Here is a 13,082-nt window from a genome sequence, read left to right as displayed (position 1 = left end):
ATCCTTCAGGATAGGTTGTAGATCCTTGATGATGTGCTGGAGAGGTTTAAGTTGGGGGCTGAAGGTGATGGCTAGTGGCATTCTGTTACTTTCTTTGTTGGGCCTGTCCTGTAGTAGAGGACTTCTGGGTATTCTTCTGGCTCTGTCAATCTGTTTCTTCACTTCAGCAGGTGGGTACTGTAGTTTTAAGAATGCTTGATAGAGATCTTGTAGGTGTTTGTCTCTGTCTGAGGGATTGGAGCAAATGCGGTTGTATCTTAGAGCTTGGCTGTAGACAATGGATCGTGTAGATCTACAAAAACACTAACCCAGGAACTTATCCCGGCAACAAAGCCCATTGCCAACTCTGTCCACATATCTATTATTCATCAAGAATTACAACATTCAAAAACCAGTCGGAGAACACTTCAACCTCCCTGGTCACTCAATTTCAGACCTAAAAGTCGCAATTCTCCAACAAAAAAACTTCAGAAACAGACTCCAATGAGAAACTGCAGAACTGGAATTAATTTGCAAACTGGACACCATTAAATTAGGCTCAAATAAAGACTGGGAGTAGTTGGGTCATTATGCAAAGGAAAAACAATTTCTCCATGCTAGTTTTCCCCCCCTACTGTTACTCACACCTTCTTGTCAACTGTTTGAAATGGGCCGTCCTGATTATCACTACAAAAGGTTTTTTTTTCCCTCCTGCTGATAATATCCCACTTTAATTAATTGGCCTCGTTACAGTTGGTATAGCAACACCCATTTTTTCATGTTCTCCTGTATATTCTCTTTCATGTTCTCTCTTCTGACTGTATTTTCCACTGCATGCATCTGATGAAGTGGGTTTTAGCCCACGAAAGCTTATGCCCAAATAAATTTGTTAGTCTCTAAGGTGCCACAAATACTCCTCGTTTTTTTTGCTGATATGGACTAACATGGTTACCATTCTGAAACCTGTCAAGATATCAACATCGCTGCACCAATTCATTGGTTCAATGTTGACCCCCTCCCACTAATAAGCAAATTTGAAAATGTGACCAAGGGTCTAGAAAATATCATCCCTACTTCAGTGCCCATTTTCTCTCCCTCCTCCCCCCCGCCCCCATGTCCCTTTTCAGGGACTCCTCTCACGAACAACTGCTCCACCAAGAGGTGCACCACCATCTCCAATTAGGAGCAGTACAACCAGCGCCTGACCAACATAGAGGAAAAAGGTTCTACTCCCATTACTTTAACACAAAAGAAAACTGGGGGATGGCGACCCATTCTCGACCTCAGATACCTCAATAAATTCGTTAAATAAAATAAAAAAAATACAAAATGGTGACTCTTGCAACCATAATTCCAGCACGGGAGCAGGGAGATTGGGTTTCATCCCTCGACCTGCAGGATGCTTATGTTCCTGTGACCATACATCCTGCCCACAGACATTTTATTCGCTTCGTTCTGGGCCCACAACACTACCAGTACAGGTTCCTAACTTTTGGCCTCTCGACTGTGCCTCGTGTCTTTTCCAAACTCCTCGCAGTCATAACAGCTCATCTCAGAAGGCAGCGAATCATAATTTTTACTTACCTGAACAACTGCCTTTTCAAAGCCAGGACCCTCCAAGAAGCCATTCAGTCCACACAATGGACGGTTCAATGTTTCCATACTCTTGGCCTGTGAATGAACAAAGAAAATCTTCACTCACTCCCACCCAACAACTGGAGTTCATAGGTGCACATTTTGACTCATGCAAAAGAATAGCATCTCTCCCACTCCATCTTTTTAGCACTATCAACCTTTTCGTTCCCAAGCTGTACAACAGTCCACAAGTGGCTGCACGAGCTTGCCTACAACTCTGAGGCCACATGGCCTCTTGCACTTTGTAGTCAGGAACGCTCACCTCTTCATGAGGCGTTTCCAAAGCTGGATTCCACTGTCTACAGACTGAATGTCCATGGTCTGAACAAACGTTTATACGTACCTCCCAGAGTCTAGGACTCCCTCCACTGGTGGACATTGCCTCACAACCTTTGCTCCGGGGTCCCCTTTCAACAGGACATCCCGTCGGTTGTCATAACTACAGATGCATCCCTTAAAGGACAGGGAGTACACATGCCCCAATACACTACCCAGGGTCTTTCATCTCCTGCCGAGACGTCCCTTCACATCAACGTCTAGAACTCTGAGTGATACGCAATGCCTGCCTCCAATTTCTGCCTTTCATACAAAACCAACATGTCAGGATAATGACCGACAATATTGCCTGCATGTTCTATGTAAACAGGCAGGGAGTGGGGGCGCGATCTCACTCCCTTTGAACAGAAGGGATGAAATGATGGAACTGGTGTCTCAGACAAAATGGGAACTAAATGAGGATACAGTACTAGACATACTAGGATACTCAATCACAGACCTTTTCGCAACTGCAGCAAACAAGAAATGCCCAAGATTTTGTTCCAGAGTGGGACTAGGCAAACACTCCTCAGGGGATGCGTTCATGTTCCCATGGAACACTGACCTAATGTATGCATTTCCCCGATACCACTCATACACAAATTATTGATAAAAATATGAACACACCAAGCCAGGGTCCTAATGATAGCCCCACATGGCTCAGACAGGCATGATACCCCTTCCTTACTATGATGTCGCCTTCCACACCCATCCCATTACCCTCCGCCCGAATCTCTGGTCCCAACAACAGGGTCTACTACTCCACCCCAATTTAACCATGTTACACCTCAAGGTTTGGCTCCTTCATGGTTCTCTCATGCCGAGCGAACTTGCTCAGAGCAGGTTCAAAATGTACTCCTTCTTAGCACAACAAATTCTACATGCAGCACCTGCCTTCATAACTGGACAAGATTTACACACTGGTGGGTTTTCACAAACACCGCTCCCTTTTCCCATGCTTCTCCTGCTAATCCTCTACTATCTGTTAGAGATTAAATTCTCTGGACTCTCCCCGAGTCCCATCAAACTCCACTTGACTGCAGTTACAGTGTTCTATGATGCCATCGACAATAGGACTATCTTTGCTCATCCCATTACTAAGCGATTGCTTAAGGGACCGCAAACCCTTTACCCAGATATCAAACAGCCTAATCCATCTTGGGACCTCCCCTTAGTCTTAACATGCTGTTATAAATATAAAGGGAAGGGTAACCACCTTTCTGTATAAAGTGCTATAAAATCCCTCCTGGCCAGAGGCAAAAGCCTTTCACCTGTAAAGGGTTAAGAAGCTAAGATAACCTCGCTGGCACCTGACCAAGATGACCAACGAGGAGACCAGATACTTTCAAAGCTGGAAGTGGGGGGAACAAAGGGTCTGTCTGTCTGTGTGATGCTTTTGCCGGGAACAGAACAGGAATGGAGTATTAGAACTTGTTTGTAAGTAATCTAGCTAGAAATGCATTAGATTTCCTTTTGTTTAAATGGCTGGTAAATAAGCTGTGCTGAATGGAATGTATACTCCTGTTTTTATGTCTTTTTGTAACTTAAGGTTTTGCCTAGAGGGATTCGCTATATTTGGAATCTGATTACCCTGTAAGGTATTTACCATCCTGATTTTACAGAGGCGATTCTTTTACTTTTTCTTTAATTAAAATTCTTCTTTTAAGATCCTGATTGCTTTTTCATTGTTCTTAAGATCCAAAGGGTTGGGTCTGTGTTCACCTATGCAAATTGGTGAGGATTTTTATCAAGCCTTCCCCAGGAAAGGGGGTGTAGGGCTTGGGGGGATATATTTTGGAGGGAAGACGTCTCCAAGTGGGCTCTTTCCCTGTTCTTTGTTTAACATGCTTGGTGGTGGCAGCATAGGGTTCAAGGACAAGGCAAAGTTTGTACCTTAAGGAAGTTTTTAATCCAAGCTGGTAAGAATAATCTTAGGGGGTCTTTCATGCAGGTCCCCACATCTGTACCCTAGAGTTCAGAGTGGGGAAGGAACCTTGAAACATGCCTAACCCAAAACCATTTGAACCATTAGCCACATGTTCCCTCCTACATCTCTCTATGAGAACTGCATTTCTGGTAGCGATTGCCTGTGCAAGATGCACAGTAGAAATTGCAGTACTCATGGTAGATCCGCCATACTCCATATTTTTTAAGGACAAAGTCACCCTGCGCTTAGTCCCTGAAATTTTCTGAAGGTGCACTCATCTTTCCATGTCAATGAACCTATCCATCTCCCTATCTTTTCCAAAACCACATGCAAATTCCTTTGAATCTACGATGCACACTTTGGATGTGCACAGAGTTTTGTCCTTCTACTTCGACAGGACTAAAACCTTTAGGCGATCCGACAAGCTATTCATCCCCATTGCAGAACGCTCTAAGGGCTCATTTATCTCTAACCACTGACTTTCCAACTGGATCTCAAGTTGCATTTGTCTCTGTTATCAACTACAGAACATGACTCCTCCTACCTTTATCAGGACTCACTCCACCAGATCCATGGCGGCCTCAGTGACCTTTCTACATAACGTCCCCTTTTAAGGTCATGTCCAGAGCTGCCATTTGGGCTTTTGAAAATGTTTGCAAAACAGTATGCTCTTACACAGGGACCCATCACCGATACACATGTGGGCAGAGCTGTTCTATCTACTGTATTCCTTCCAGACTCCTTGAGAGATGCTGCTTTTCAGGCACCTACAGTGGAGCACCCACAGAGACACCTCTTGAAGAAGAAGAGGTTACTCAACTGTGTAGTAACTGACATTCTTCGAGATGAGTGTCCCTGTGGGTGCTCCACTCCCCACCTTCCCCCCCTCAACTTTGGAGCTGGGGCGGCCTCCATTGCAGAGAAGGAACTGAGGAGTTGGGCCGTACATGCGCACTATTAAGACATGGCTGGTATGTGAGGCAGGCTCCGCACATGCGTGGCCGATACGGGTACTGCTGTAAAAATCTCCGAACAACGGCGCAGGGGCGCACCGACACCTACAGCAGAGCACCCACAGCGACTCATCCCAAAGAATGTCAGTTACTGCACAAGTGAGTAACCTCCTCTTTCTGTAGGGATTCATTCCACAGTTCTAGGTTGACCCCTGAAAAAACACTGTCTCTTCAATGAATGACCTTTATCCTTATTGTAGGGAGTTCCATTGTGCTAGAAGAACAAAACTGTCAACAAGAGTCTTCATCCTGGAGCTTTAGATGGCCTTTTTTAATATCCTTGGCCCAGGCCATTGAGGACCAAAACCTTGTTTCAATATTCTGTGGGAAGTCAGAGTCAGGGGTGCAGGATTGCTTTGTTGTGTTCATGGTCGTCTGCTTTGCTCAGACAATGTGCTGCAACCTTCTGCACCAGTTGGACTTTCCTAAGTGTTGAGGGCTTCTGGTATGTTGCAGTGCTGTAGTCCAGCTGAGAAGTGATGAAGGCTTGAATAACTAACACTGGGTCATCATGCGCCAAGATGAGATGGTGTCTCCTAGCCCAGTGGCTTTCAACCTTTCCATACTACTGTACCCCTTTCAGTAGTCTGATTTGTCTTGCGTACCCCCAAGTTTCACTTCACTTAAAAACTACTTGCTTATACAATCAGACATGAAAATACAAAAGTGTCACAGCACATTATTACTGAAAAAATGCTTACCTTTTCATTTTACCATATAATTATAAAATAAATCAATTGGAATATAAATATTGTACTTATATTTCAGTGTATAGCATATAGAGCAATATAAACGAGTCATTGTCTGTATGAAATTTTGGTTTGTACTGACTCTGCTAGTGCTGTTTATGTAGCCTGTTGTAAAACTGAGCTGATATCTAGATGAGTTGATGTACCCCCTGGAAGACCTCTGCGTACCCCAGGGTTACACGTACCCCGGGTTGAGAACCACTGTCCTAGCTAACCAGAGATGATAAAGTGTTACTCATGATTAAGATAAAGATTCTGTCATGGATATTTTTAGTAAAACTCAGGCACAGGTCGTGGGCAATAAACAAACATTCATGGAAGCCCGCGACCTGTCCCAGAGTTTTACTGATAATCCTGGGGTAGGAGGGGAGGGAGAACAAATAGAGCACTTCTGGGGACTTGCAGCTGCTCCTGTGGCAGGGGCTGACTGCTGCTGTTCCAGCCCCAGGGGGGCTGATCCAACCCCAGCCACCGCTCCAGCAGGCACAGGGATATTCCGTTGGGCCTGCAGCCGACTACTGGTTATCTGTTCCGGTGAGCCTGGGGCCGACTGCCTGTCAACTAATGTGCTCTCTAAATTTTTACATCCATGTGCAGAATGAATTTTGTTATGTGAACCAATATGGAGGTGATGAATGGCAGGGATGGGGCCGAGGGGTTCAGATTGTGGGAAGGGGCTCAGGGCTGGGGCAGAGGGTTGGTGGTGCCCTGGGCCAGGGATGAGAGGTTTGGGGTGCAGGCTGCCCCAGGGCTGTGGCATGGAGAGAGGACTCCCCCCCCAGCCCTCTCCCGCTGCAGGAGCCCAGGGCTAGTGGAGAGCCCCTCTCCCTAGCCACGGCAGCTCTGCGGCCAGGGGTAGAGGCGCCTCTCCCTGCTGCAGCCCTGCATGCCCCCTACCTCTCTCTTCTCCAGTCCAGGCCCCTGTGGCTATGTGCCTGCATGGCTATTGATAGCCTGCTGCACAGCCACGCAGCTTAGAGGGAATTTAGTTCTCAGCTGTTCCAGCCCCAGGGGCCCTGACCCAACCCCAGCCGCTGCTCTAGCCGTTCCCCAGTAGTCACAGAGGTCCTGAAAAGTTACGGCATCTGTGACCTCCGTGATAGAATAGGATCCTTGCTAAACTCCCACATAGCTGCATCTTGAGTATCAGTGAAAAGTCTTGGAGCATTCCTTAAGCTACAGACTGAATTGACCAATTGTGGGTGTGTACCTTCAACCAAAGGAGACTGCATCATGACTGTAAACTCTTCAGAATGCTTTCCTCTGTCCACCACTATCACCTCTGTCTTGCCCAGGGTTAGCTTCAACCAGCTTTTCTTCATCCATGACCCAATCTGATCCAAGCTTTTGGCTATCTTGGTGGTAGTGGTATGATTGTATGTGGGGAAGGATGGGTAGAATTGTGGGTCATCTACATATTTCTGGTCCTTGAGTCCAGGTCACCTGACCAGTTCACCTAGTGGCTGTATGTAGATGTTGAATAGGACCAGACTGAGAATTGATCCTTGTGGGACCCAGGAATTTTCAGATGAAATGGGGTTTCATTAGAAAATGCCAATTAATCAAACCTGAAATGTGTCACAAACACATTTTGGGTTTGATGAACTTCTGCTGAACCACAGGCATGTTTCTGTTAGAAAATGGGGACTGTCTTTTGATTTACAATAATTCCTAGTTCTGTATGAAATGTAATGCTCTGAATACTTGCATATTAAAAATGACTTTAGGTTAGATGGACCACTGGTTCCCAAACTTTACTAGATCATTACCAGCTGCTTGAAAAATAGATGTTTGAAGAACCACATGCTTATTTCTCCTTTTTGTGCATGTTTATTTTAGGCATTAATAGGCTTACCTTAATTACTCATGGACTCACGAGTAAAATAAATGCCTGAAGAAGCTTAAAATGTTAGGGCTATCCAAAAAACAAGAATACAGTTCAGTGAAAAATTGTGAGGGTTTGATATTTGTTTTCTTTCTGATGTGGAGTGAAACCAAAAATAAAACAGAGAGCAAGACAGAGACCTCCCCAGAATAGCCAAGATTACCTTGGATGTAAGAGAGCAAGGTTGAAGTCCTGCTCAGGATCAGGCGAAGCAAGGACTTGAGCCTCAGTCTCTCCCATCCTAGGTGAGTGCCCTAACCCAGTGGTTCTCAAGCAGGGGTCTGCCGCCCATTGGGGAGGCTGCAAGCCATTTCAGAGGGTCTGCCAGGCGTCCCATGGGGCTGAAGCTCTGAGGCTCTGGGGTTCCAAGCCCTGGCAGAAGCCACCCCGCAGGGATGAAGCCCTGAGACCCCCAACCGTGTGGAGCTAAAGCTCCGAGCCACCCCCCCACCCCAAAGGGCTAAAGCCCTGAGCCTCCCGCTGACATTTTTGGTATGCCACTTAAGTACATTCAATGGGTTGATCTTTTTTTTTTTAACTTGTCTAATTTAAGTTTGAAGTTCTTGCTAATTCTTATCTTGATTACTGCTGAATTTGAGCCAAATTTCAGTCTGGTTCTCTTTTTACAAAATTTAAATCAAGAAAAATACAAAGCATTTTGACAAGTATCGGGGGTAGCCATATTAGTCTGTATCCACAAAACAACAAGGAGTCCAGTGGCACCGTAAAGACTAATGGATTTATTTGGGCATAAGCTTCATGGGTAAAAAACCCACTTCAGATGCATGGAGTGAAAATTACAGATGCAGACATTGTATACAAAGCATTTTGAGTAGCTTTCGGAGAAAACAAAGGAAGTGCCATTAATGAGAAGGGTGTGTGTGTGTAAAATGGAAGGCAGCTCAGACGGGGAAAGAAGTAGAGAGTTGGGGGTGTCTTGGCTGGAAGTTAGGGGTATTACCTGGGTATCAGGCAGTTTCAGCTCAATGAAGCCTTTTTTGCTTCTCCGCTGGTCTGACTCCCAATCAAGCAGGGCCCCGCCCCCTGGTTGCTTGCAGTGCTGGGCAAATTGCTCAAGGGTTCATCCTGCTCTGAGAAGATTCCAACTGCAGCAGACCAACTTGCTCCTGAAGAGCCAGGCCTGCATCTAGGCTTTTATTCAGCAGACCGACCAATCATCCCCATCCCCAACTTCCCTGCAGAGACAGGAGAGAATTCCTCATGTGTCCCCTGCTTCGCAGCCTAGCAGGGGTCAGGCTGCAGCCTCTGTAAGGCACAGGTTACAGATGGATTATGCCCTGCAGCAGCTTCCTGGAGCATGCCCTTTAAGTCTTGTGAGTCCTTGCAGCTGCAAGTTTTGCCTACACTCTGAACTAGCACTGTATGCATGTTCTTTTTCAGAAAAAAGGAGCTCTGGTGATGTGGCCTTTGCAAGTTTGCCTCATGTCTTGAGCTGTGCAATGTGGCACAAGCTGAAGGCTAGGCTCAGTAGAAATCCAGCTCGCTATGCACTAGGTCAGAGCACAGTGCTCATCTGCACAGCCACAGTGCACAACACACGGCTAATAAAACTACTGTGCTGGCATTGTTGGTGAATGTTGTTCCCCATTATGGCTAAAATTGTCCACGCACATGCATTTTGTTTCACAACCACTTTCTGGCAAGCTGCACCTCATGCAACCACTGTTGATTTGAAACTGAACAATTTCTTTTCAACAGTGTCTGGTATACCACTTACAACATTCTCCTGTACCACAGTTTGGGAATCACTGAGATAGGTTGTATTACAGAATTATGTGAATTATGGAATGTGGATTAAGTTCTGTTTGTTTAATTGTTCTTAAATACACATGCACACACTTTATGGGAGGGGATGGCTCAGAGGACTAGTAATGAGATATGTCCCTTTCATCTTTTGGTGAATAATGACTGGTTATTAGTAAGCAAAAATATTTATTGTCTGTTCATTGGATTAAGTAAAATTAGCTGCTTGTATTCATCTTTCTTGGCAATAAAAGCAGAGACCAAGGTTTAAATGGGTATCGAGACTAGACTCTTAGAGTTGGTCCCCCTGCGACGTATTAATGGTGTTTGAAAGGAAGCTTGGACTGCTGCTTCCTGTGCTGTCCCTATTTTGTGGAGGGGAAAAATAGGGCTGAAGTTTCCAGAACTGCTAGTTTGCCACCTTTCGCTCATACTAAAACTATATTTAAAGTCTCCAGAATTTTTTTCAGTCATGTTGATAGACTCCTAAAGAAGTGCTGTCTAGTCCTCTTTGACTACCCTGTGTGGGACCTCTTGGAAAGAAGTTTGAAGGCGAGGAAGAATTAGTACTTCAATACTGTGGCTGTGGTATGGAAGACACCATTTACAGAGGAGGGGGAAATTTTGCATAATTTGTCTTTCGTTTTTCTTCTCTGTGATTAAACTTATAGGACTGCTAGGCACTAATAACTAGTATAGACTTCCGTCGTGCCTATTGAGGCTTGGCAATCTGAAGACCCAGTACTAAAGAGTTAACATAGTTTGAATTTGTTCTGGATATTACTGTCTGTCTGACTGAGAATCCCCAAGGCTCTGTGTGGCAGGCTCTCTCTTTCAAAGCTCCGGTTGTTTTTTGCTGACATGCACGCAAAATGACAAACCAAAGAAGAAAAAGAATGGAAGGCTTATACTTTTCTGTAGTGTATTAAATGTAGATGAAAGAGGCCATTCATTCTTGCAGGTGTAGTCTTGTGAGCTGTTAAGCTGTGTTCAGGTATGAAAAGTGAAATATGTAGCCGGGTGTAATGAGTTCAATATCCTTCCTTCTCATATACCTCCATCTCAAATATCTCTGTCTTTTTTTGTCTGCCTTTGTTCATAATGTAACACTGCTGTCTACGTAGTATCTCCTAATTAAATACCATGCAATATGATGTCACGTCTGGGAGGGAAGAGCAAGTACTATATCCCAGCTTAGTGTTGGCTTTCAGTTTAACCTCAGCTGTTTGCGCAGCCACACACAAAATCACATTAGAGGGATACATTTCTTGTTATTTCTACTTCTTTTCACATTAGCTAAGCTATTTCAGGGATTCTCAACCTTTTTCTTTCAGAGCCCCCCTCCCCCAACATGAAATAAAAACTGCAGAGCCAGAGGAAGGAAGGCTCCGGGCTTCAGCCTCAGGGGGGTGCTTCTGTCCTGCAGGGCTGGGGCAGGGGGCGCTTAGGAGCCCCGTGGGATGGAAGGCTTGAGGGTTTTGCCCCACAGGATGGGTTCTCAGCTCTTTAGCACCTTGGGGTGGGGGGTGGCTTGGGGCTTTAGCTCTGTAGGAGCAGTTTAGGGCTGCAGTCCCGTGGGGCAGCTTCTGTCAGGGCTCAGGGTACCAGAACTCCAAGCTTCAGCCCCAGGGCTCCAAGTGGCCTTGCTTGGCAGACCCCCTGAAATGGCTCACAGTCCCGCAGTGGGTTGCGGACCTCCAGCTGAGAACTGCTAAGCTATTTAGCACAAATTCAATTCCAGAGTAGAATGGAGACTAATGCACTAGTGAGTAGTGACTGAAGATACCAACCTATTATCATCATTTTGGGCAATGAAAGTTTGTAATGCATTAGTTCTTTACTCACTTATCAAAAATTTAATTGATTTGCAATCATTTTAGGCCAAACAAAGAGAACACAGGAGAAGTGAGTGAGTCTGGAACATGCATAATCAAACATGGTCTTAATGCAGAAAAAATCTTCATGCAGGTTCATTACTTGAAGGTAAGAGTGCGAAACTGACCTAACTGAAGCTGATGTTACTAACACATTTTATAAACACTTATTTTTGTGTATTCTTTAATTAATAGCATCATCTTTGTCTTTGGTACTGATTTCTTCCAGGGCTATTTCCTTCTGCAATCTCTAGCCAAGAAAATTGGAGAGGCTACATATTTTGAATTTTTAAGAAAGTTTGTGCAGAAGTTTCATGGACAACTGATCCTTTCTCAGGTACTCTGCTGGTACTTGTTGCCCAGTTTTTGAAAAATAAGTGACTTTTATTTTCTGTTTGACTATTTAAATCACTGCTTTTGGAAATTTAAAATGTGGCTAGGACATAGGACACCGAGTCAGGAAACTTGGATTCTGTTTTAAACTCCAACATGAACTCCGTTTTTCCTAAAGCAAGTCACACATCACTTCTGTGCCCCATTTTCCCAATCTGTAAAATGGAGACGATATTTACTGTCCTTTATAAACTTGGAACTTTGCATAAAAAGTGTTCTACAAGTGATATGTATGTATTATTATTATTCAGCACTTCATGGCAACAAGGGGTATAAATTGAGATCATCCTGCTCCAGAAGTACAGACCTCTGCAACTTGAACTAAATATAAATTCCCATTAGCTGTTAGCAGTAAAAACTAAATACTATGTATATACTGGAAGGATACAATCCTGCTCCCTTGAGGTCAGTGGCAAATATTCCATTGAAATCAATGGAAACAGAAATTAGTTCTTAGTGTAATTGATATGAGATACTGTATCTGATCTTATAATAGTATATACTGTATTGTGCAGTCATCACTGTGGCGTTGTCTGAGTGCCTTGAAGTTGCATTGCTGTCAGACTGACTCATGTGCACCCATTTATTCAGGTTCGAGTACCTGTGTCAGACTTTGACATGATAAAGATTATTTCATTTAAATACATTGAAGGTGGCATGGGAACAAAACCTGCATTTATATTTGTTGCTTTGGACTTTAAAGATTCTGGACTTGTATGTGTATTTGGAACATTGCAAGCACATTGCAGCAGTTATGTGCTGAGTTAAACTGGGTAATCAGCAAGTGCAGGAAAAATAGTGACTGCTAAGGGTGGCCTTAAGATTCACTCTGAAAGGAGATTCTTTTTAAAGCCAGGCCCGAAGAAGGGAAGAGACTTGCTGCCTAACTGCTAACTATTTCTATGCAGAGTTACAAGTCTTTGCTGCAGCCAAAGAAGAAAGCTGGGGAAAGCTATTCCATGACTCTAACTGCTCCAGTAAAAGAACAAGTTAGTAGTACTTATACCCATTCTTTAGTCTTGTGTACACTAGGTGCAGCTTTACCTCTTGAGGGAACACTGGGCACCCTAAGGTAGATAAGGTTCCCACTGCTTGCAACTGTTTTGAATACCAGGTCAATTAGACTTCCTTGGAGAAGTTTTAATTGGCACAGAGTAAAAAATACCAATCGGTGTGGAAGACTTGTCTACACTAGGGCTACCAAGTTGTGAACACCAGTGCTCTAGTGTTAGCACCAGCTGGAAGCTTTTTTGGAAATTATAGCAAGAAAGCAAAAAGCTGGCTAATGCCCTTAATTTGACTGCAGGAAAAGTATTGGATTGGGGTAGAAAAAGTCAGCCTTGTTGCAGTTAGATCTACTAGCCTGACAGGAAATCAATTAAGTTAGTGGATTGCATAAATATTGCAAAATGTGGGAAGGTCCCAATGCATTAAGCTATTAGTCATCCTAGCCAGATCATATTGCGGTGGTAGTACTAATTTACTAGTAATCTCCCCTCTCACTCCAATGCTCTGCAGTAAAATGTGAATTGGTAATGTATCCAGCTG

The 13,082-nt window shown here is 44.3% G+C and overlaps 1 protein-coding gene across 10 annotated transcripts in view; it reads left to right on the top strand.

Annotated features, from left to right (window-relative positions):
• The window catches only part of AOPEP (aminopeptidase O (putative)), a 387,210-nt gene that overhangs the window by 211,737 nt on the left and 162,391 nt on the right, over window positions 1–13,082 (top strand). For 6 of the 10 annotated variants that reach the window (XM_073344962.2, XM_073344964.2, XM_073344963.2 and 3 more), the window contains 3 exons: window positions 11,148–11,250; window positions 11,371–11,478; window positions 12,443–12,523. In XM_073344962.2, coding sequence (XP_073201063.1) covers window positions 11,148–11,250; window positions 11,371–11,478; window positions 12,443–12,523 — 292 coding nt within the window. The remainder of the gene's footprint in view (window positions 1–11,147; window positions 11,251–11,370; window positions 11,479–12,442; window positions 12,524–13,082) is intronic. The other 4 variants (XM_073344966.2, XM_073344967.2, XM_073344965.2 and 1 more) reach the window with 1 other exon arrangement.

This window comes from Lepidochelys kempii, chromosome 5 (genome assembly GCF_965140285.1).
Source record: "Lepidochelys kempii isolate rLepKem1 chromosome 5, rLepKem1.hap1, whole genome shotgun sequence".
Classification (NCBI taxonomy): Eukaryota; Metazoa; Chordata; order Testudines; family Cheloniidae; genus Lepidochelys; species Lepidochelys kempii.
This window is presented reverse-complemented; position numbering and strand designations above follow the sequence as displayed.